This window comes from Andrographis paniculata, unplaced genomic scaffold (genome assembly GCF_009805555.1).
Source record: "Andrographis paniculata isolate CXL003 unplaced genomic scaffold, ASM980555v1 Contig98END, whole genome shotgun sequence".
Classification (NCBI taxonomy): Eukaryota; Viridiplantae; Streptophyta; class Magnoliopsida; order Lamiales; family Acanthaceae; genus Andrographis; species Andrographis paniculata.
The window spans coordinates 997224-1020723 of record NW_026137637.1 but is presented as its reverse complement, the minus strand read 5'-3'; the positions used below and the strand labels follow the sequence as shown (position 1 = coordinate 1020723).

At 29.0% G+C, this 23500-nt stretch overlaps 3 protein-coding genes, 1 long non-coding RNA gene and 1 pseudogene across 4 annotated transcripts; 1 reads left to right on the top strand and 4 right to left on the bottom strand.

Annotated features, from left to right (window-relative positions):
- Positions 1–1660: 1660 nt before the first annotated feature.
- Positions 1661–4979, bottom strand: LOC127243752 (LEAF RUST 10 DISEASE-RESISTANCE LOCUS RECEPTOR-LIKE PROTEIN KINASE-like 2.1; annotated as a pseudogene).
- Positions 4980–8743: 3764 nt separating this feature from the next.
- On the bottom strand, positions 8744–10076 carry LOC127243919 (rust resistance kinase Lr10-like). Its single transcript, XM_051264159.1, has one exon. The coding sequence runs from the start codon at positions 10025–10027 to the stop codon at positions 8927–8929; it is 1101 nt and encodes a 366-aa protein (XP_051120116.1). The 5' UTR covers positions 10028–10076; the 3' UTR covers positions 8744–8926.
- Positions 10077–10806: 730 nt separating this feature from the next.
- Positions 10807–12076, bottom strand: LOC127243751 (uncharacterized). Its single transcript, XM_051263916.1, has 2 exons — positions 11279–12076; positions 10807–10869 (listed from the first exon to the last, which is right to left on the bottom strand). Exons 1-2 carry the CDS (start codon positions 12047–12049, stop codon positions 10807–10809), a joined length of 834 nt encoding a protein of 277 aa, XP_051119873.1. The 5' UTR covers positions 12050–12076.
- A 1467-nt stretch (positions 12077–13543) lies between these two features.
- LOC127243927 (uncharacterized) lies at positions 13544–15413 on the top strand. The gene is made up of 2 exons (XR_007837064.1): positions 13544–14120; positions 15227–15413. It is a non-coding gene; the product is annotated as an uncharacterized LOC127243927 (long non-coding RNA).
- A 3977-nt stretch (positions 15414–19390) lies between these two features.
- LOC127243912 (rust resistance kinase Lr10-like) lies at positions 19391–22778 on the bottom strand. The gene is made up of 4 exons (XM_051264146.1): positions 21849–22778; positions 21366–21389; positions 21220–21249; positions 19391–20737 (listed from the first exon to the last, which is right to left on the bottom strand). The coding sequence occupies exons 1-4, from the start codon at positions 22687–22689 to the stop codon at positions 19602–19604; spliced, it is 2031 nt and encodes a 676-aa protein (XP_051120103.1). The 5' UTR covers positions 22690–22778; the 3' UTR covers positions 19391–19601.
- Between the last annotated feature and the right edge of the window lie 722 nt (positions 22779–23500).

Sequence of the window (23500 nt, the reverse complement as noted above, 5' to 3'; positions counted from 1 at the left end):
GTTTGTCATTTTGACTTTGTAACTTTTTGCAATGAGTAGAACATTTTACTTTTTTTTACTTTTTACTTTTATAAGAGGTATTTTTTATTATTTGTAGTATTATTTTTTGGAATCATAATGAAAAAATAGTGTTACGCGGACAAAGTTATTGTGTTATAGATGATTATATTATTAAGGTAAAAAAAAATACCTATATTGAAGGAGTATTTATTAAGATATGGTTTATAAAATACTTCAATCAATATTTTCAAATTATATTTTCAATCAAATATATATATATATTGCATTTAATTGTAATTCATTCGAAAACTAAAATAAGTCATTCCAATTAACCGAACTAAATTTCCAACCATAAACCAAATTGAAAATTAAAATATGTCAATGCTATGATTTTTCCTATATAATTCTTTATAGAAGTAATTAATATTACTAAAGCGCACTCGAAGGATTTTTATTGATCTATTAGTTTCTCTCCGTTCTAAACAAGGTTCAATATTTACTTTTGACACCGGTTTTTAGTAAATAGTATTAAGTAGAATAATTCAGAAATTAGGTGATATGATGAGAGAAAAATATATATTTTATTTTTTTATTTGGATGATGTGACTGGATAAAATGTTGGGTAGAGATTAAATATAATTAATTATTTCCTATTTTGTAAATATTGCAAGGTGTTTGTGACGGAGGGAATACAATTTTGACTTGCTGGCCTGAATGTCACGTCAATATAATAATAAAATGTGGGACAAATATTTATAATTCCTAATCAATTATTTTTCACTTCTTGACTTGATCCATGACTCTTGTGAGTCCACTCTAATTTATATTTATTAATTTACAAAATTGTTGTCCTATATTGCCTTCCTTAGACTTTGTAGTCAATTGAATAATATAATAATATTAATAATAATAATACAATTTGAGAACTCTTTCTTCGATCTTAGATGTAAGTTTAACGTTATGATTTAGAATTTAATACGATGTTTTGAATAAAAATTTCGTTTGTGTTGATATACTTTTGATTTTTTTGGTATTATTAACTTTTTAAAAAATATCATATTAAATATACAATCTTTTACTATTTTCAAAAAATTTTAAAACTCAAAAACTTTCAAAATTTTTATCTGAAAGGACCCAGAATTTTTTGTGGAATATATTAGATAAATATATATATATATATATATTGTTAGTTTTTACAATAGCTAATAGTATATTGCAGCTATGTAGGCCTTAAGGGTTGAGTGTTTTTAATTATTTATATTTTGGGTTTTGATATGTTTTGAAGTGTAATAATTATTGGATATTGTTTTATAGATATATATATATAATTGTATACGTGTTATATTTTAAAAATTAAATACTTATTTTGTTAACAAAGCAGTCTGAGTCATGTTTGCAAACGTTTAATTAGAAGATTAATATATAAGATTATTAATTAAAAAATAAATAAAATACTATATACATTATAAAATAAAATAAAATATCATATCTATCAAATCAAAGCTCAAACGAACTTATTCGACCTGAACACAAACTTGAACAATAAAATTTCTTAACGAACCAAACTTAAACAATACAAATAAACTCGAATACTTAACAAACGAGCACGAACCTTTGTTTACAAACATAACGAACAAAAATATTTAAAATTATATTCGGCTCCTCTTGTTAAAAAACTCTAAATCTCATGCACAATTATATGAACTCACTTTTACATAATAACAACCTGCATGCTCTTACTATACTAATAGAACTCATAGCAATCACTGATTAACTCTAATGAGCACTTCAATCATTCTTAAAGCTGTAAACAAGCCGAAATGTTCAACTTTGAACTAAATCTAAGTTGATGCAATCTACAAGATAAGTTTGAGTTCCATGATCATCCGTTTCGGCTTCTATCTCACGCGGCGCTGCAAATGGTCTTGAAGGCATCCGTGGTTCGGACTCACTTTCAAGCATTTCTATTACTTTGTTGATAGGAAGTCGATCGGATGGTCTCATTTGTATGCACCACATTGCGACTATCATAATCTTTTTCACCATTCTTTTTTCCTCTTCGCTTGCATCTTTCATCTCGATGTCCTTTCCTGCACATAGTTGATCATATATCCACATCGGGAAGTAAATTCGATTCCTTTCTTCAACCAAGTCATTCATGATTTTCTTTTTTCCCGCCATTTCCATCAACATCATTCCAAAGCTATATATATCGGCCTTGTAAGATATACCTCCCATGTTTTTGTAGAACATCTCGGGTGCCATGTATCCCATTGTTCCTCTTGCACCCGTTAAATTTATGAAGCTCTCATTGGTGGGGTGCAATCTTGCAAGCCCGAAATCAGATATCTTTGGATTGAAATTCTCGTCGAGTAGTATGTTGTGAGGTTTGATGTCAAAGTGTAGGATTTGCATATCACAACCATGATGCAAATATCCAATTCCACGCGCCACTCCAAGTGCAATTTCAAACATTTTGTCGAGCGTCAAGGCGAGCACTCCTAAACTTTGTTCGTTGAAGATATATCTATCGAGGGAACCATTAGGAAGAAACTCATATACCAAAGCATACTTTGAGCGTTCGATACAAAACCCAACGAGATGAACTACATTGACATGGTGGATTCGCCCGATTGTGCCAACTTCATTGATGAATTCTTCGACCCCGGCTATGGTTTGGTCTAACATCTTTACCGCCACATAAAGACCACTTCGAAGCTTTCCTTTATAGACAGTTCCATAGCCTCCTTCACCCAATTTTTCGTTAAAATTGCTCGTCATTTTCTTGACATCCGAGTAACTGTATTTTATGGGTGCAAAATCATGTTGATCTTGTAAAAACTTTTCAACATTTGTATCCATGCATAAATGGCGTCTTCTCCATTTATGGATCACCAACCACAATAGAAGAGGAAATCCAACCACAAACCCAATTGCAAGTCTTATAGATAAGATCTCACCTACATTATTTCGTGAAAATATATATATATATATATATATCAAATAGGAAGAATTGTTTGCAATCTCATGGTTAATTTGTTTAGAAAAAAATGACAATCTTTCAACTTTTCAATATGTTTTTGCATTGCACAATTTACAATTAAATATATTTTTCCGTTTAAACTCATTCTATTCCCATCAATTGAGTGCATACATTTATTTAAAATGTAACATAAAAAATTATTTTATATAAAACAAGATTATAAAAGCCAAAGCACCTTGAAAATTCATTCAAATGCATAGATAAGAACTTAAAACATGGGAAAATTGCAAAAAATATCCTACACGTATACCTCATTGTCACTTTTGTCTCATTATCACTTTTGTCCTGTATTTATTTCGCTGACAAAATATATCTCACATGTTTACAAAAATCGTTATTTCTATCATTTGATCGCATGTGGCCGCACGTGATTGTGCATAAGGGCGTGTGGTGTGAACGTGACGCGCGGACAAATGACATAAATAGCAATTTTTATAAACATGTGGAATATATTTTGTTAGAGAGATAAATTCACGACAAAAGTGATAATATGGTATAAGTGTGAGATAGTTTTTGCAATTTTCTCCTTAAAACATCGTTTAAACATTAGTTATAAAATGATTAAAAAAAAATAAAAAATCCAATCTTACGAATTGTCCAAAGAACCGTAACCATTGTCCCTGTAAAAAAAAAAAAAAAATTAAAGAAGAATGAAAATATATAAAAATTCTAGAAGAAAAGCTCACAAGATTCCAAAGTAGATTGGATCTGAGAAAAGTACATTGAAGTCCATGAACATATCTACCTGTAAAATTTCAAATTAGTATATAATGAGTATATACAATTTGAAAAGAAAACTATAATTATGATAAAGTATAACTGCTACTTATTTCTAAATTATTGACCATAAGTGATAAAAAGTATCGTCTATAATAAGTTATAATCATGAATTAAAGTGTAAAATCAAATAAAAATTTGAGGTATAGAATGGAATTAAACAATATGGTTTGACAATTTATAATTCTTTTAAATGAGATAATTTGATAATTAAGTGATACGATGAGAGAGAAAATTATATATTTTATTTGAGACGGACAGAGTAGTAAAATATGAAGTAGACATCAATTAAGTAACACTTACAACGAAAAGGTGAGTAACCATACAAACAACATCTTTCCGTCACAATGTGATTGGGAGCTAAGGTGAAATAGGGAACCTCCAGCCAACAATCTCCAGAATCGACTCTCCTCCATGAAAGCTCAAACCCATAAGCCAAGGCCTCGTAAATATCGATGAACGATGACTTATTGGTACTAGACGAGCGCGCGGACACCAAAAGCACCTTATCCACCGTGCAAGACTCCTCTAAATACGACAAAGATAGATAAGGATCTCCAAGCACGACATAACTATGGAATTGGGAAGAATTTCCAAAATGGATGGTTTTTGTTGTGTTGCCAAAGAAAGGGGCTCTAACATAATAATTATTATTATTATTATCGTTCGCAATAGGGGACGACAAACAATGAATGAATGCTGCTGCTTTGTTTAACGGGACCGTACTTATTCCATCGCTGTAGAAGCTGTAGGAATCACGAAAATAGTATGCTTGGCTATTACAGGAGGAGAGGTCTCCGGGCATATTGATATTGATATTATTATTGAAGCAAGCGGGGTCGACTACCCTTATCCGCCCTTGTTCATAATTGATACTTAGCACCAAAAGCGTCGTTGATCTGTATTGCCTCGTTGCAAAATCTTGTCCTTGGAAATTGAGAAGTGTATGGTTATTATGGCAATAGAGCTGGAAATTGATGTCGTCCAATCCGAAATGGGAAGGATCAGTGCTGAGTCGAAAAGGGTAGCTTATGCGCGTGATGTTGCCGCAGGAAGAAGGAGGGCATTGGTGGAATTGGGATCGGGATGGAGTGACATAAGTGACGAAAATTAGTTGCAAGACAACGAGGAAGAAGACATGAATTAGGAGGACAGACATTATGGTCTTATTAAGGTTTAGGGTATATAAAGCTAGACTTCATACAATTATTCGAATCGTTGGATCAATATATAAGATTATTGAGTATGATCGAATCTACTTTGGGCATTGGTCATTTTTTATTATTACATATATGCATCTCAACACCTTAAAGTTGAGTTCTTTTCGTGGGTTTTCAACGTATATTTTTATTATTCATATTTTTTTTAAAAAAAAAAAAATATCAAATCAAACTATTATATTTTTTATACATATATATTATACTATAAATCTATTTCATATTTAAAATATCACGTCAAACGTCTATTTATATCACATTAAAAAATTATTTAAATTCAACTTGTTACTCCTAAAAATATTTTCAATCTCAATAAGTACACACACAAACAAACACACCCTAGTGGCCATGGAAAAACAGAAGCCACTTGCCAATCCATCATGACTTGACCAAGTCTTACTACGTGCTCTGATAAAAGTATAAGAAATTGATTTTAAAATATAAAATATATTATTTTTAATTAAATATTTAATTTTTTATTTTTTTAATAAATATTTAAAAAAATAATTTATTTTTTATATGTTACAGAAAATTGCATAAAAAGTATAAAATATATTTTTTGAAAACGTGATTCCAAAAAATTATTGCACGCAACAACCCTATATGTATATATATTATCATTATGAGCTCTTTAATTAATTATATATATATATGTTAATTAAATTTGATTGTTTTATGTACTATAAATAAATAGTATATGTAATACTTTGAATAAACACTATATAATAAAAAATATAAAGATATTTTTAATGTTATTTTTAGAAGCAGACTAATAGAGTATAATTTTCTTTTAAAAAGAATGATAAAAAAGAAGAATTTAATATAATGCTTTTAGTAATTAAGAGAAAAATTATAAATAATGTGATCAATATTTTAAAATAAAGTAAGCAAGTTATGAAAAATATTTTGATCTTTAGAAATTGTACTAGTCTATAGAATGATAAATAGTTATGAGAATTATTTTAAATATTCTGTATAAGTTATTATTAAATGTATTCACTACAAAAAAAAATATATATATTTGTAACGGAATTCCGTTCCTAAAGTTCACGTAGCTAACGTAATTTCATTCCTAATTCCATCTCTAATATCATTAGTAACGGAAAAAGTGGATTTAAGAACGAAAAAATATTGTTACAAAACTGATATTTTTTTTTTGTAGTGATTTTGCAATATTAAGAGTTTATTTTTCAAATCAAAATTACTATTTTTCAGACTATAATGTCCAAATAGACATAAAAATTATTTATTCTTATAAATATCAAATTAAATTATATTTAAATAATAATTTAAATTCAAATCAAAAGTAAACAGATATTAAAGGTCATGTACCTCGTTATTTATTTATTTGAGAAAATAGAGTTATTTCAAAATCACATTATATACTTTCGAGAATAGTTTAGATAATACGTTCTTACACTATATATCACAGATACCCTGGCGCGCCCAGATCCATTATAAATTTATGTTATATATATATATAATTTAATATATAAATAATTTATTTGATATATATAAATAAATAATTATTCTAGTTTGGTGGTATAGAGATTAGTTTTTAATATTGGGGCCTAAGTTTAAATCCTATCTGTCTAAAACATTAAAAAATGTTTTTTTATAACTATTTTTCATCTAAAAATCTTAGAAAATTATTTTATTTAATTATTTATATTTTATAATAAATAAGAATATATTCTTTATATATATTTTGGGACCCATATTTTTTTTTGGTCCAAACCTTTCGAAAGTCAAGACGGGTCCTGCACACATAAACTATTAATATCTCTTAACCTAAATATTTTTAGGTAAATTGATTTTTTTATGTATGGTATAGAAAATTGTGTCAAAATATAGGGAATAGTTACGGTGCTAATTTTTCAGCACTTATAATATACAGAAACAGCACATGTTATTATTACACACAACACATGTGATGTTTATTCAGAATTATATGGGTGTTGTATAAAAGTATATTATGTACTAAAATCAAATGTCGTCTATTTTATGTGATTATAGTATGTGTTGTTATGTTGTATTTGTATTATATTAATATAAAAATGTGTTGTTTGTCATTTTGACTTTGTAACTTTTTGCAATGAGTATTTGAACCTTTTACTTTTTTTTACTTTTTACTTTTATAAGAGGTATTTTTTATTATTTGTAGTATTATTTTTTGGAATCATAATGAAAAAATAGTGTTACGGCGAACAAAGTTATTGTGTTATAGATGATTATATTATTAAGGTAAAAAAAAAATACCTATATTGAAGGAGTATTTATTAAGATATGGTTTATAAAATACTTCAATCAATATTTTCAAATTATATTTTCAATCAAATATATATATATATATTGCATTTAATTGTAATTCATTCGAAAACTAAAATAAGTCATTCCAATTAACCGAACTAAATTTCCAACCATAAACCAAATTGAAAATTAAAATATGTCAATGCTATGATTTTTCCTATATAATTCTTTATAGAAGTAATTAATATTACTAAAGCGCACTCGAAGGATTTTTATTGATCTATTAGTTTCTCTCCGTTTTTGACACCGGTTTTTAGTAAGTAGTATTAAGTAGAATAATTCAGAAATTAGGTGATATGATAAGAGAGAAATATATATTTTATTTTTTTATTTGGATGATGTGACTGGATAAAATGTTGGGTAGAGATTAAATATAATTAATTATTTCCTATTTTGTAAATGTTGCAAAGTGTTTGTGACGGAAGGAATACAATTTTGACTTGCTGGCCTGAATGTCACGTCAATATAATAATAAAATGTGGGACAAATATTTATAATTCCTAATCAATTATTTTTCACTTCTTGACTTGATCCATGACTCTTGTGAGTCCACTCTAATTTATATTTATTAATTTACACAATTACTATTGTCCTATATTGCCTTTCCTAGACTTTGTAGTCAATTGAATAATATAAAAATATTAATAATAATAATAATAATAATAATACAATTTGAGAACTCTTTCTTCGATCTTAGATGTAAGTTTAACGTTATGATTTAGAATTTAATACGATGTTTTGAATAAAAATTTCGTTTGTGTTGATATACTTTTGATTTTTTTGGTATTATTAACTTTTTAAAAAATATCATATTAAATATACAATCTTTTACTATTTTCAAAAAATTTTAAAACTCAAAAACTTTCAAAATTTTTATCTGAAAGGACCCAGAATTTTTTGTGGAATATATTAGATAAATATATATATATATATATATTTTGTTAGTTTTTACAATAGCTAATAGTATATTGCAGCTATGTAGGCCTTAAGGGTTGAGTGTTTTTAATCATTTATATTTTGGGTTTTGATATGTTTTGAAGTGTAATAATTATTGGATATTGTTTTATAGATATATATATATAATTGTATACGTGTTATATTTTAAAAATTAAATACTTATTTTGTTAACAAAGCAGTCTGAGTCATGTTCGCAAACGTTTAATTAGAAGATTAATATATAAGATTATTAATTAAAAAATAAATAAAATACTATATATATTATAAAATAAAATAAAATATCATATCTATCAAATCAAAGCTCAAACGAACTTATTCGATCTGAACACAAACTTGAACAATAAAATTTCTTAATGAACCAAACTTAAACAATACAAATAAACTCGAATACTTAACAAACGAGCACGAACCTTTGGTTACAAACATAACGAACAAAAATATTTAAAATTATATTCGGCTCCTCTTGTTAAAAAACTCTAAATCTCATGCACAATTATATGAACTCACTTTTACATAATAACAACCTGCATGCTCTTACTATACTAATAGAACTCATAGCAATCACTGATTAACTCTAATGAGCACTTCAATCATTCTTAAAGCTGTAAACAAGCCGAAATGTTCAACTTTGAACTAAATCTAAGTTGATGCAATCTACAAGATAAGTTTGAGTTCCATGATCATCCGTTTCGGCTTCTATCTCACGCGGCGCTGCAAATGGTCTTGAAGGCATCCGTGGTTCGGACTCACTTTCAAGCATTTCTATTACTTTGTTGATAGGAAGTCGATCGGATGGTCTCATTTGTATGCACCACATTGCGACTATCATAATCTTTTTCACCATTCTTTTTTCCTCTTCGCTTGCATCTTTCATCTCGATGTCCTTTCCTGCACATAGTTGGTCATATATCCACATCGGGAAGTAGATTTGAGTTGTTTCTTCAACCAAATGATTCGTGATTTTCCTTTTCCCCGCCATTTCCATCAACATCATTCCAAAGCTATATATATCAGCCTTGTAAGATATACCTCCCATGTTTTTGTAGAACATCTCGGGTGCCATGTATCCCATTGTTCCTCTTGCGCCCGTTAAATTTATGAAGCTCTCGTTGGTGGGGTGCAATCTTGCAAGCCCGAAATCAGATATCTTTGGATTGAAATTCTCGTCGAGCAGTATGTTGTGAGGTTTGATGTCAAAGTGTAGGATTTGCATATCACAACCATGATGCAAATATCCAATTCCACGCGCCACTCCAAGTGCAATTTCAAACATTTTGTCGAGCGTCAAGGCGAGCACTCCTAAACTTTGTTCGTTGAAGATATATCTATCGAGGGAACCATTAGGAAGAAACTCATATACCAAAGCATACTTTGAGCGTTCGATACAAAACCCAACGAGATGAACTACATTGACATGGTGGATTCGCCCGATTGTGCCAACTTCATTGATGAATTCTTCGACCCCGGCTATGGTTTGGTCTAACATCTTTACCGCCACATAAAGACCACTTCGAAGCTTTCCTTTATAGACAGTTCCATAGCCTCCTTCACCCAATTTTTCGTTAAAATTGCTCGTCATTTTCTTGACATCCGAGTAACTGTATTTTATGGGTGCAAAATCATGTTGATCTTGTAAAAACTTTTCAACATTTGTATCCATGCATAAATGGCGTCTTCTCCATTTATGGATCACCAACAACAATAGAAGAGGAAATCCAACCATAAATCCAATTGCCAATCTTATAGATAAGATCTTACCTACATTATTTCGTGAAAATATATATATATATATGTATATCAAATAGGAAGAATTGTTTGCAATCTCATGGTTAATTTGTTTAGAAAAAAATGACATGTCTGTCAACTTTTCAATATGATTTTTCATTGCACAATTTACAATTAAATATATTTTTCCGTTTAAACTCATTCTATTCCCATCAATTGAGTGTATACATTTATTTAACATATAACATCAAAAATTATTTTATATAAAACAAAATTATAAAAGCCAAAGCAACTTGAAAATTCATTTAAATGCATAGATAATAACTTAAAACATGGGAAAATTGCAAAAATATCATACACGTATACCTCATTATCACTTTTGTCTTGTATTTATCTTGCTGACAAAATATATCTCACATGTTTACAAAAGTCGTTATTTCTATCATTTGGCCGCGTGTGGCCGCACGTGATTGTGCGTAAGGGCGCGTGGTGTGAATGTGACACGCGGGCAAAGGACATAAATAGCGATTTTTATAAACATGTGAGATATATTTTGGCAGAGAGATAGATACAGGACAAAAGTGATAATACGGTATAAGTGTAGAATATATTTTGCAATTTTATCCTTAAAACATCGTTTAAACATTAGTTATAAAATGATTTTTTTAAAAAAATCCAATCTTACCAATTGTCCAAAGAACCGTAATCATTATCCCTGTAAACAAAAATATATAAAAATTAAAGTATAAAAATATATAAAAATTCTAGAAGAAAAGCTCACAAGATTCCAAAGTAGATTGGATCTGAGAAAAGTACATTGAAGTGTATTAAGATATCTACCTGCAAAATTTCAAATTAGTATATAATGAGCATATACAATTTGAAAAGAAAACTATAATTATGATAAAGTATAACTGCTACTTATTTCTAAATTATTGACCATAAGTGATAAAAAGTATCGTCTATAATAAGTTATAATCATGAATTAAAGTGTAAAATCAAATAAATTTGAGGTATAGAATGGAATTAAACAATATGGTTTGACAATTTATAATTCTTTTAAATGAGATAATTTGATAATTAAGTGATACAATAAGAGAGAAAATTGTATATTTTATTTCAGACGGACAGAGTAGTAAAATATGAAGTAGACATCAATTAAGTGACACTTACAACGAAAAGGTGAGTAATCATATGAACAACATCTTTCCGTCACAATGTGATTGGGAGCTAAGATGAAATAGGGAACCTCCAGCCAACAACCTTCAGAATAGATCCTCCATGAAAACTCAAACCCATAAGCCAAGGCCTCGTAAATATCGATGAACGATGATTTATTGGTAATAGGCCAGCGCGCGGATGTCCAAAGCACCTTATCCACCGCACAAGACTCCTCTAAATACGACAAAGATAGATAAAGATCTCCAAGCACGACATAACTATGGAACTGGGAAGAATTTCCAAAATGGATGGTTTTTGTTGTGTTGCCAAAGAAAGGGGCTCTAACATAATAATTATTATTATCGTTTGCAATAGGGGACGACAAACAATGAATGAATGCTGCTTCTTTGTTTAACGGAACCGTACTTATTTCATCGCTGTAGACGTCGTAGGAAACACCAAAATAGTATGCTTGGCTATTACAGGAGGAGAGGTCTCTGGGCATATTGATATTGATATTATTATTGAAGCAAGCGGGGTCGACTACCCTTATCCGCTCTTGTTCATAATTGATACTTAGCACCAAAAGCGTCGTTGATCTGTATTGCCTCGTTGCAAAATCTTGTCCTTGTAAATTGAGAAGTGTCTGGTTATTATGGCAATCGAGCTGGAAATTGATGTCGTCCAATCCGCAATGGGAAGGATCAGTGCTGAGTCGAAAAGGGTAGCTTATGCGCGTGATGTTGCCGCAGGAAGAAGGAGGGCATTGGTGGAATTGGGATCGGGATGGAGTGACATAAGTGACGAAAATTAGTTGCAAGACAACGAGGAAGAAGACATGAATTAGGAGGACAGACATTATGGTCTTATTAAGGTTTAGGGTATATAAAGCTAGACTTCATACAATTAATCGAATCGTTGGATCAATATATAAGATTATTGAGTATGATCGAATCTACTTTGGGCATTGGTCATTTTTTATTATTACACATATGCATCTCAACACCTTAAAGTTGAGTTCTTTTCGTGGGTTTTCAACGTATATTTTTATTATTCATATTTTTTTTTTTAAAAAAAAAATATCAAATCAAACTATTATATTTTTTATACATATATATTATACTATAAATCTATTTCATATTTAAAATATCACGTCAAACGTTTATTTATATCACATTAAAAAATTATTTAAATTCAACTTGTTACTCCTAAAAATATTTTCAATCTCAAGAAGTACACACAAACAAACACACCCTAGTGGCCATGGAAAAACAGAAGCCACTTGCCAATCCATCATGACTTGACCAAGTCTTACTACCTGCTCTGATAAAAGTATAAGAAATTGATTTTAAAATATAAAATATATTATTTTTAATTAAATATTTTATTTTTTATTTTTTTAATAAATATTTAAAAAAAATAATTTATTTTTTATATGTTACAGAAAATTGCATAAAAAGTATAAAATATATTTTTTGAAAACGTGATTCCAAAAAATTATTGCACGCAACAAACCCTATATGTATATATATTATCATTATGAACTCTTTAATTAATTATATATATATTAATTAAGTTTGATTGTTTTATGTACTATAAATAAATATTATATGTAATATTTTGAATATAAATTATATAATAAAAAATATAAAGATATTTTTAATGTTATTTTTAGAAACAGATGAATAGAGTATAATTTTTTTTAAAAAAAGAATGATAAAAAAGAAGAATTTAATAATGTTTTTAGTAATTAAGAGAAAAATTATAAATAATGTGATCAATATTTTAAAATAAAGTAAGCAAGTTAATGAAAAATATTTTGATCTTTAGAAAGTGTACTAGTCTATAGAATGATAAATAGTTATGAGAATTATTTTAAATATTCTGTATAAGTTATTATTAAATGTATTCACTACAAAAAAAAAAAATAGTATATTTGTAACGGAATTTGTAATGCCCCGATTTCGGAATGTATAAAATAATATTATTATAGCAAATAAATATTTGACAATAGTAATGGAATCAAGAAATTAATATTTTGGGATAAAGTATATTTCAATTTTGTATATTAATTATAATTAAATAGACTGTTAAATGGATAAATATCGAAAAAATTAAAAATAAATATAAATATAAATATAATATATAATATATAATATATAATACATATATATAATAAAATGTAAAGATAAGGATGATAATAATAATAACGTTAATAATAATAATAATATTATAATATATTATAATATAATAAATAATATAATATAATAATAATAATATAATTATAAATGTAAATACAATCTTACCTACGAAGGAAGGAGAAGGAGAACGCGCAGGAGAAGAAGGCAGAGAAGAAGAAAGAGGAAGAAAAAGAAAAAAAAAAAAAAAAAAAAAAAAGAAAGAAAAAGGTTTAGCCGTCCGATTCCAATTTCGACTTGGGTATGGTATTCCTTGCTATTCGTAGAGTCCGATTATAAATTTTAATACGAATTTTGATATTGGAGTATTAAATTAGAAATTCTTCAAAAATTCAAAATTGGCTATTTAGCTATTTAATCGATGAATTTCTTTAGCTAATAGCCTATTCGTAGCGCCGACGTTATATTTTGAGAATTTCGTACCGATCCAAGTCGAATAAAAAACGGCAGTATATCGCATCTGCCTGCTTGTTCATACCTTTGCGTATTTTTATTTAATAATCGGGCAATATAAATATTATGAGGTAGAAGGATTTTATAGCTAGAATATCATATTCTACTAAATATAAAAGTTTGGAGCCCAACGAATTAATTATAGAAATTAGCTTTTGAATAAGCAGGTAGCTCCTGAGAATAAGCATAAAGCTCATCTGATTTGAGTAAATAATGGGACAGGTGTACGTTGGAGGAGATTTGGGTGAAGTTATAAAATCCAGAAAGTATCGGTAGGAGGTAAGCAGTAGGGAATTAAATCTAATTTTAAGAAATTAGGTATTTATGTTGCATGTGATTCTGATTCTGATATTGATATGATATTATGTGGGATCATTTGGTCAGTGCATCTATATATGTATATATGTGTGTATATGCATGTGTGAAACTTCGTTTTACGATATTTGATATACGTATTTGATCGTGTTGGTGAATTTATGAAAAGGAGGATAGGTGGGCCGTCTCACCAGCCCTTTTCATTAAATTCACTTATTGACATACTGCACACATTGCACGATTTATCGGATATGTTTTATGGATCTATCGTGTGCGGTAGTGCTAGGTGAGGGCATCATCTGGGGTTAGGATATTCGACCCCGATGTACCGTAACACTTTGGCGATAGTGGGCGATAGTAGTCGGACAACTGGGTGACTTAGTCGCACGGTCATTCAGGGATTAGACCCATTGCAGTTGAGACGTATTTGGTCTAATCATTCATGTTCGGTGTTGTTCCACTCATTGGAGTAGCTACTAGTGAGGTCTACCGGTAGTTTAGGATCAGATGCCAAACTCCAAACGCGATCCCGTTAGGGCGTGCGAGGAGGAGTAGAGTTTCCGGGTTTCCTTCGGGTGATTCCAGGTTGCACGGATTCTACTACGTTACACGGGGTAGGGCTAGACAGGAGGGTCCTATCTTCGCTATCACAGACTATGGGGTGTCTTGTGGTTAATGGCGACAACGTTCAGCTATCCATGTATTGATTGCGGGAGTCGTATGGTGGGTATATGGAAGTGACCGGGTGACCGTTATATTATTATGGGTTTACCAGGTCCTTCCTTGAGCCGAGGATTTTCCGGCTATTTATTGATGATAGTCTAGTGAGCTGTTATTATGGAGCCGAGGTTATTCCGGCTGCTCACTTTGACATATGTATATGGGTATATGTGCATGAGTTGTCGATTTTGACATTATTGTTACATTATTTCAGTATGGGCATGGCATGACATTTATTTTGCAAATGACGGAAATTAAACTCTATTTTCGAGCATGACATGGCATATTTTATGTTAGTTCTTAAAATGGATTTAATTCTAGACTGCTTTTAAGAAAAATATTTGATTCAGGTACGCATGGCACCTCCGGGACAGGGGACGTCTCGGGAGATAGAAAGACGGGCTGAATGAGTGAACTGCATCTGATGTATTATATGTAAATTCTAACTAGAAAAAAAACCTCCCGTTTTGGGAGTGTGTTTTTGTAAATATTTATAAACTTGTTTTTTTGGAAATAATAAAATGCCTATATAATTAATTTTAGCCTTAATACTGTGTTGTGGGGCCCGAAGTAGGAGGTGACGACCTCATGATGCAGTGTGGCGGTAGCATTTCCAGTATGAGCCAACTGGGGGTGTTACAGAATTATGTTCCTAAAGTTCACGTAGCTAACGATAATTCAATTCCTAATTCCGTCTCCAATATCATTAGTAACGGAAAAAATGGATTTAAGAACGAAAAAATATTGTTACAAAACTGATATATATATATTTTTTTTTGTAGTGATTATGCAATATTAAGAGTTTATTTTTCAAATCAAAATTACTATTTTTCAGGCTATAATGTCCAAATAAACACAAATTATTTATTCTTATAAATATCAAATTAAATTATATTTAAATAATAATTTAAATTCAAATCAAAAGTAAAAAGATATTAAGTACTTCCTTATTTATTTATTTTAGAAAATAAAATTATTTCAAAATCACATTATATACTTTCGAGAATATTTTAGATAATACATTCTTAAACTATATATCACACATACCCTCCACCGGGCGTGGTAAACAGGGGTTCATTATATATTTTATATTATATATATATATATAATTTATGTATTAATAATTTATTTGATATACATAAATAAAAAATGATTGTAGTTTGGTAGTATAGAGATTAATTTTTAATATTAGTCTAAGTTTAAATCCTATGTGTCTCAAACATTAAAAAATATTTTTTATAACTATTTTTCATCTAAAAATCTTAAAAAATTATTTTATTTATATTTTATTATAAATAAAAATATATTTTATATATATATATTGGGGCCTATATATTTTGTGGCTCGAACCCTTCCAAAGTCAAGACCGGCCTACACACATAAACTATTAATATCTTTTAATCTATAGACGAAAAGTAAAAGAATACATGCATTTCGGATAAAAGGAGTATTCTATTTTTATCACTCTTAATGAATAAATATGTATATACATATATATATATATATTTATTTAAAATCCACCTATCTTTATTTGATATCAATTTATGCTAATTATATATACTTTTAGATAAATTGAATTTTATGTATGGTATAGAAAATTGTGTCAAAATATAGGGAATAGTTACGGTGCTAATTTAGAAGATTAAGCACGGTGCTGATTTTTCAGCACTTATAATATATAAAAACAACACATGTTCTTATTACACACAACACATGTGATGTTTGTTCAGAATTATATGGGCGTTGTATAAAAGTATATTATATATTCCCTCCGTCTCAAACACCGTCCAACATTTCCTTTTTGATATGTCCCAAACACCCTGCAACATTTCCAAAATAGGAAATAATTAATTATACCTAATCTCTACCCCACTCTTTATCCCCCTCACATCATCTAAATAAAAAAATAAAATATATATTTCTCTCTCCATCACATCACCCAATTTCTAAATTATTATACTTAATACTACCCACCTAAAAACTCGTGCCAAAAATAAATGTTGCACTTTGTTTGGGACGGATGGAGTACTAAAATCAACTGTCGTGTATTTTATATGATTATAGCATGGGTTGTTAATTCATGTCAGTACAAGAAAAAATTATTTTTGTAACAAAATTTTTTTTGTCTCTAAATCTACTTTTTGTGTTACTAATGACATTAGAGACGGAATTAGAAATGAAATTACGTTGGCTACGTGAACTTTAGGGACAGAATTCCGTTACAAATATATTATTTTTTGGTAGTGTGTGTTGTATTTGTATCATATTAATATAAAAAATGTGTTGACAGAAATAATACGGTACACTCGTTTGTTATTTTGACTTTGTAACTTTTTGTAATGAGTATTTGAACTTTTTTTTTTTATTTTTTACTTTTATAAGAAGTATTTTGTAGTATTTGTAGTATTATTTTTTGGAATCATAATGAAAAAATAGTGTTGGGTAGGGGTGAGCAAAATATCCGAAATCCGAAATTCCGATCCAAACCAAATCGAAATATAAAATTTGGTTCGAATTTTTGGGATTTTCGGATTGGTTCGGATTGAATTTTTGATAAATTTTGGATTTTCGGATCGGATCGGATCGGTATAATTAAAATTCGAACCAATCTGAAATCCGAAATATAGCATTTTAATATTTTTTATTATATATTTAATATTTTATTAGAAAATATTATATTTTAATATAAAAAAACTCAAAATTATTAATTATATTTTAATATATCTACTTTTATATATTATATATATATATTTAATATTATAAAATAATTATAAAATATAAAAGAAATTTACAAATTAAAAAAATAATTAAAATATTTAAAATTTTGGATTTTTCGTTTGGTTCGGATTTTTTAGTTCGAATTTTGAATTTTCGAATTTCGATTATTTCAGTTCGATTCGGATTGATTTTTTCAAAAATTTCGAATTTTCGAATCGGTTCGAATTTGGCAAAATTCGAACCGAAAGTCCGAATGTTCAGCCCTAGTGTTGGATGAACAAAATTATTGTGTTATAGATAATTATATTATTATGTAAAAAAAAAAAAATATATATATATATACCTGTATTGAAAGGGTATTTATTAAGATATGATTTATAAAATACTTCAATCAATATTTTCAAATTATATTTTCAATCAAAAAAATATATATATATATATATATATATTGCATTTAATTGTAATTCATTCGTAAACTAAAATAAGTCATTCCAATTAACCGAACTAAATTTCCAACCATAAACCAAATTGAAAATTAAAATATGTCAATGCTATGATTTTTCCTATATAATTCTTTATAGAAGTAGTTAATATTACTAAAGCGCACTCGAAGGATTTTTATTGATCTATTAGTTTCCCTCTGTTCTGTTCTAAACAAGGTGTAATATTTACTTTTGGCACCGGTTTTTAGTAAGTAGTATTAAGTAGAATAATTCAGAAATTAGGTGATATGATGAGAGAAAAATATATATTTTATTTTTTTATTTGGATGATGTGACGGGATAAAATGTTGGGTAGAGATTAAATATAATTAATTATTTCTTATTTTGTAAATGTTGCAAGGTATTTGCGACATACCAAAAATGAAATATTGCAAGTGTTTGAAACGGAGGGAGTACAATTTTGACTTGCTGGCCCGAGTGTCCCATCAATATAATAATAAAATATGGGACAAATATTTATAATTCCTAATCAATTATTTTTCACTTCTTGACTTGATCCATGACTCTTGTGAGTCCACTCTAATTTATATTTATTAATTTACAAAATTGTTGTCCTATATTGCCTTCCCTAGACTTTGTAGTCAATTGAATAATATAATAATATTAATAATAATAATACAATTTGAGAACTCTTTCTTCGATCTTAGATTTAACGTTATGATTTAGAATTTAATAAGATGTTTTGAATAAAAATTTTGTTTGTGTTGATATACTTTTGATTTTTTTGGTATTATTAACTTTTTAAAAAATATCATATTAAATATACAATCTTTTACTATTTTCAAAAAATTTTAAAACTCAAAAACTTTCAAAATTTTTTATCTGAAAGGACCCAGAAGTTTTTGTGGAATATATTAGATAAATATATATTTTGTTAGTTTTTACAATAGCTAATAGTATATTGCAGCTATGTAGGCCTTAAGGGTTGAGTGTTTGTAATCATTTATATTTTGGGTTTTGATATGTTTTGAAGTGTAATAATTATTGGATATTGTTTTATAGATATATATATATAATTGTATATGTGTTATATTTTAAAAATTAAATACTTATTTTGTTAACAAAGCAGTCTGAGTCATGTTCGCAAACGTTTAATTAGAAGATTAATATATAAGATTATTAATTAAAAAATAAATAAAATACTATATATATTATAAAATAAAATAAAATATCATATCTATCAAATCAAAGCTCAAACGAACTTATTCGATCTGAACACAAACTTGAACAATAAAATTTCTTAATGAACCAAACTTAAACAATACAAATAAACTCGAATACTTAACAAACGAGCACGAACCTTTGGTTACAAACATAACGAACAAAAATATTTAAAATTATATTCGGCTTAAAAAACTCTAAATCTCATGCACAATTATATGAACTCACTTTTACATAATAACAACCTGCATGCTCTTACTATACTAATAGAACTCATAGCAATCACTGATTAACTCTAATGAGCACTTCAATCATTCTTAAAGCTGTAAACAAGCCGAAATGTTCAACTTTGAACTAAATCTAAGTTGATGCAATCTACAAGATAAGTTTGAGTTCCATGATCATCCGTTTCGGCTTCTATCTCACGCGGCGCTGCAAATGGTCTTGAAGGCATCCGTGGTTCGGACTCACTTTCAAGCATTTCTATTACTTTGTTGATAGGAAGTCGATCGGATGGTCTCATTTGTATGCACCACATTGCGACTATCATAATCTTTTTCACCATTCTTTTTTCCTCTTCGCTTGCATCTTTCATCTCGATGTCCTTTCCTGCACATAGTTGGTCATATATCCACATCGGGAAGTAGATTTGAGTTGTTTCTTCAACCAAATGATTCGTGATTTTCCTTTTCCCCGCCATTTCCATCAACATCATTCCAAAGCTATATATATCAGCCTTGTAAGATATACCTCCCATGTTTTTGTAGAACATCTCGGGTGCCATGTATCCCATTGTTCCTCTTGCACCCGTTAAATTTATGAAGCTCTCATTGGTGGGGTGCAATCTTGCAAGCCCGAAATCAGATATCTTTGGATTGAAATTCTCGTCGAGTAGTATGTTGTGAGGTTTGATGTCAAAGTGTAGGATTTGCATATCACAACCATGATGCAAATATCCAATTCCACGCGCCACTCCAAGTGCAATTTCAAACATTTTGTCGAGCGTCAAGGCGAGCACTCCTAAACTTTGTTCGTTGAAGATATATCTATCGAGGGAACCATTAGGAAGAAACTCATATACCAAAGCATACTTTGAGCGTTCGATACAAAACCCAACGAGATGCACTACATTGACATGGTGGATTCGCCCGATTGTGCCAACTTCATTGATGAATTCTTCGACCCCGGCTATGGTTTGGTCTAACATCTTTACCGCCACATAAAGACCACTTCGAAGCTTTCCTTTATAGACAGTTCCATAGCCTCCTTCACCCAATTTTTCGTTAAAATTGCTCGTCATTTTCTTGACATCCGAGTAACTGTATTTTATGGGTGCAAAATCATGTTGATCTTGTAAAAACTTTTCAACATTTGTATCCATGCATAAATGGCGTCTTCTCCATTTATGGACCACCAACCACAATAGAAGAGGAAATCCAACCACAAACCCAATTGCAAGTCTTATAGATAAGATCTCACCTACATTATTTCGTGAAAATATATATATATATATATGTATATCAAATAGGAAGAATCGTTTGCAATCTCATGGTTAATTTGTTTAGAAAAAAAAAAATGACATGTCTTTCAACTTTTCAATATAATTTTGCATTGCACAATTTACAATGAAATATATTTTTCCGTTTAAACTCATTCTATTCCCATCAATTGAGTGCCTACATTTATTTAAAATGTAACATAAAAAATTATTTTATATAAAACAAGATTATAAAAGCCAAAGCACCTTGAAATTTCATTCAAATGCATAGATAATAACTAAAACATGGGAAAATGGCAAAAAGATCGTAACAATGTGGGATATATTCCCAGAGAGATAAATACAGTACAGTAGTGATAATATAGTATAAATATGAGATATTTTTTGCAATTTTCTCCTTAAAATATCGTTAATAAACATTAGTTATAAAATGATAAAAAAAAAAAAAAAAATCCAATCTTACCAATTGTCCAAAGAACCCTAACCATTGTCCCTGTAAAAAAAAAAAAAAAAAAAAAAAAAAAAAAATTAAAGAAGAATGAAAATATATAAAAATTCTAAAAGAAAAGCTCACAAGATTCCAAAGTAGATTGGATCTGAGAAAAGTACATTGAAGTCCATGAACATATCTACCTGCAAAATTTCAAATTAGTATATAATGAGTATATACAATTTGAAAAGAAAGCTATAATTATGATAAAGTATAACTGCTACTTATTTCTAAATTATTGACCATATGTGATAAAAAGTGTCGTCTGTAATTAGTTATAATCATGAATTAAAGTGTAAAATCAAATAAATTTGAGGTATAGAATGAAATTAAACAATATCCTTTAACAATTTATAATTCTTTTAAATGAGATAATTTGATAATTAAGTGATACGATGAGAGAAAAAATTATATATTTTATTTGAGTTATGTGATGAAATAAAATATGAGATAGGATTGAATATATTTAATTATTTCCTATTTTAAAAATATCGTAGAATGTTAGAGACAAACAAAAAAAAGAGAAATTTAGCAGAGTATTTGAGACGGAGGAGGGAGTAGTAAAATATATATGAAGTAGACATTATTTAAGTGACACTTACAAGGAAAGGTACGATACAAACAACATCTTTCCATCACCATGTGATTGGGCGCTAAGGCGAAATAGGGACCCTCCCACCAACAAAATTTTTTATCGACTCTCCGCCATGAAAGCTCAAACCCATAAGCCAAGGCCTCGTAAATATCGATGAACGATGACTTATTGGTAATAGACGAGCGTGCGGACACCAAAAGCACCTTATCCACCATGCAAGACTCTTCTAAATCCGACAAAGATAATCGATAAGGATCTCCAAGCACGACATAACTATAGAATCGGGAAGAATTTCCAAAATGGATGGTTTTTGTTGTGTTGCCAAAGAAAGGGGCTCTAACATAATTATTATTATTATCGTTCGCAATAGGGGACGACAAACAATGAATGAATGCTGCTTCTTTGTTTAACGGGACCGTACTTATTCCATCGCTGTAGACGTCGTAGGAAACACCAAAATAGTATGATTGGCTACTACAGGAGGAGAGGTCTCCCGGCGTATTGGTATTGATATTGATGCAAGCAGGGTCGAATAGTCTTATCCGCTCTTGTTCATAATTGATACTTAGCACCAAAAGCATCCTTGATTTGTATTGCATCGTAGCAAAATCTAGTCCTTGGATATTGAGAAGTGTCTGGTTATTACGGCAATCGAGCTGGAAATTGATGTCGTCCAATCCGCAATGGGAAGGATCAGTGTTGAGTCGAAAAGGGTAGCTTATGCGCGTGATGTTCCCGCAGGAAGAAGGAGGGCATTGGTGGAATTGGGATCGGGATGGAGTGACGTAAGTGACGAAAATTAGTTGCAAGACAACGAGGAAGAAGACATGAATTAGGAGGACAGACATTATGGTCTTATTAAGGTTTAGGGTTTATAAAGCTAGACTTCATACAATTAATCGAATCGTTGGATCAATATATAAGATTATTGAGTATGATCGAATCTACTTTGGCCATTGCTCATTTTTTATTATTACATATATGCATCTCAACACCTTAAAGTTGAGTTCTTATATGTATATTTTTATTATTCATATTTTTTATATTTAAAATATTACGTCAACGTCTGTTTATATTACATTAAAAAAATATTTAAATTCAATTTGTTACTATTAAAAAAAATTCAAACTCAAAAGTACAAACACACAAACAAACAAACACACCCTAATTAATTAAAATCATATAATGCCATGTTGCTGTCAAAATTAATTAATTATGGTGGCCATGGAAAAACAGGAGAACCCACTTGCCAATCCATGACTTGATCAAGTCTTACTTACACTCAAACTTAATGTATAGGAAATTGATTTTAAAATATTAAATATATTATTTTAAATTGAATGATTAGTTTTTTATTTTTTTTAATAAATATTTAAAAAAAATTAATTTATGTTTTTATATGTTATAGAAAATTGCATTAAAAAATATAAAATATTCCTCGGTCATTCAAATTTATACTCACTTTCTTTTTAAGGTTGTAATCAAAAAAATATTCTCGTTTCTCTAAGTAAAAAATATTACACTTTTGTATTTTTTTTTTACAATAAGAATTATTATTCACTTTTATTAAAATATGTATCCGGTCAAATGAGCACATATTTGTATAACCAAAGGATAATTATTTTTGAAAATGTGATTCCAAAATATTATTGCACGCAA

Excerpts from the sequence above, each read along its gene's own strand:
- LOC127243912 (XM_051264146.1), bottom strand. The coding sequence starts at position 22,689 with ATGTCTGTCCTCCTAATTCATGTCTTCTTCCTCGTTGTCTTGCAACTA. Across the intron at positions 21,390-21,848 it reads TTTGTATCGTACCTTTCCTT|GTAGATATGTTCATGGACTT; the intron begins GTAAGTGTCACT and ends GAAATTTTGCAG. Across the intron at positions 20,738-21,219 it reads TAGGGTTCTTTGGACAATTG|GTGAGATCTTATCTATAAGA; the intron begins GTAAGATTGGAT and ends GAAATAATGTAG.
- LOC127243751 (XM_051263916.1), bottom strand. The coding sequence starts at position 12,049 with ATGTCTGTCCTCCTAATTCATGTCTTCTTCCTCGTTGTCTTGCAACTA. Across the intron at positions 10,870-11,278 it reads CTGAAGGTTGTTGGCTGGAG|GTAGATATCTTAATACACTT; the intron begins GTTCCCTATTTC and ends GAAATTTTGCAG.
- LOC127243919 (XM_051264159.1), bottom strand. The coding sequence starts at position 10,027 with ATGGTTGGATTTCCTCTTCTATTGTTGTTGGTGATCCATAAATGGAGA.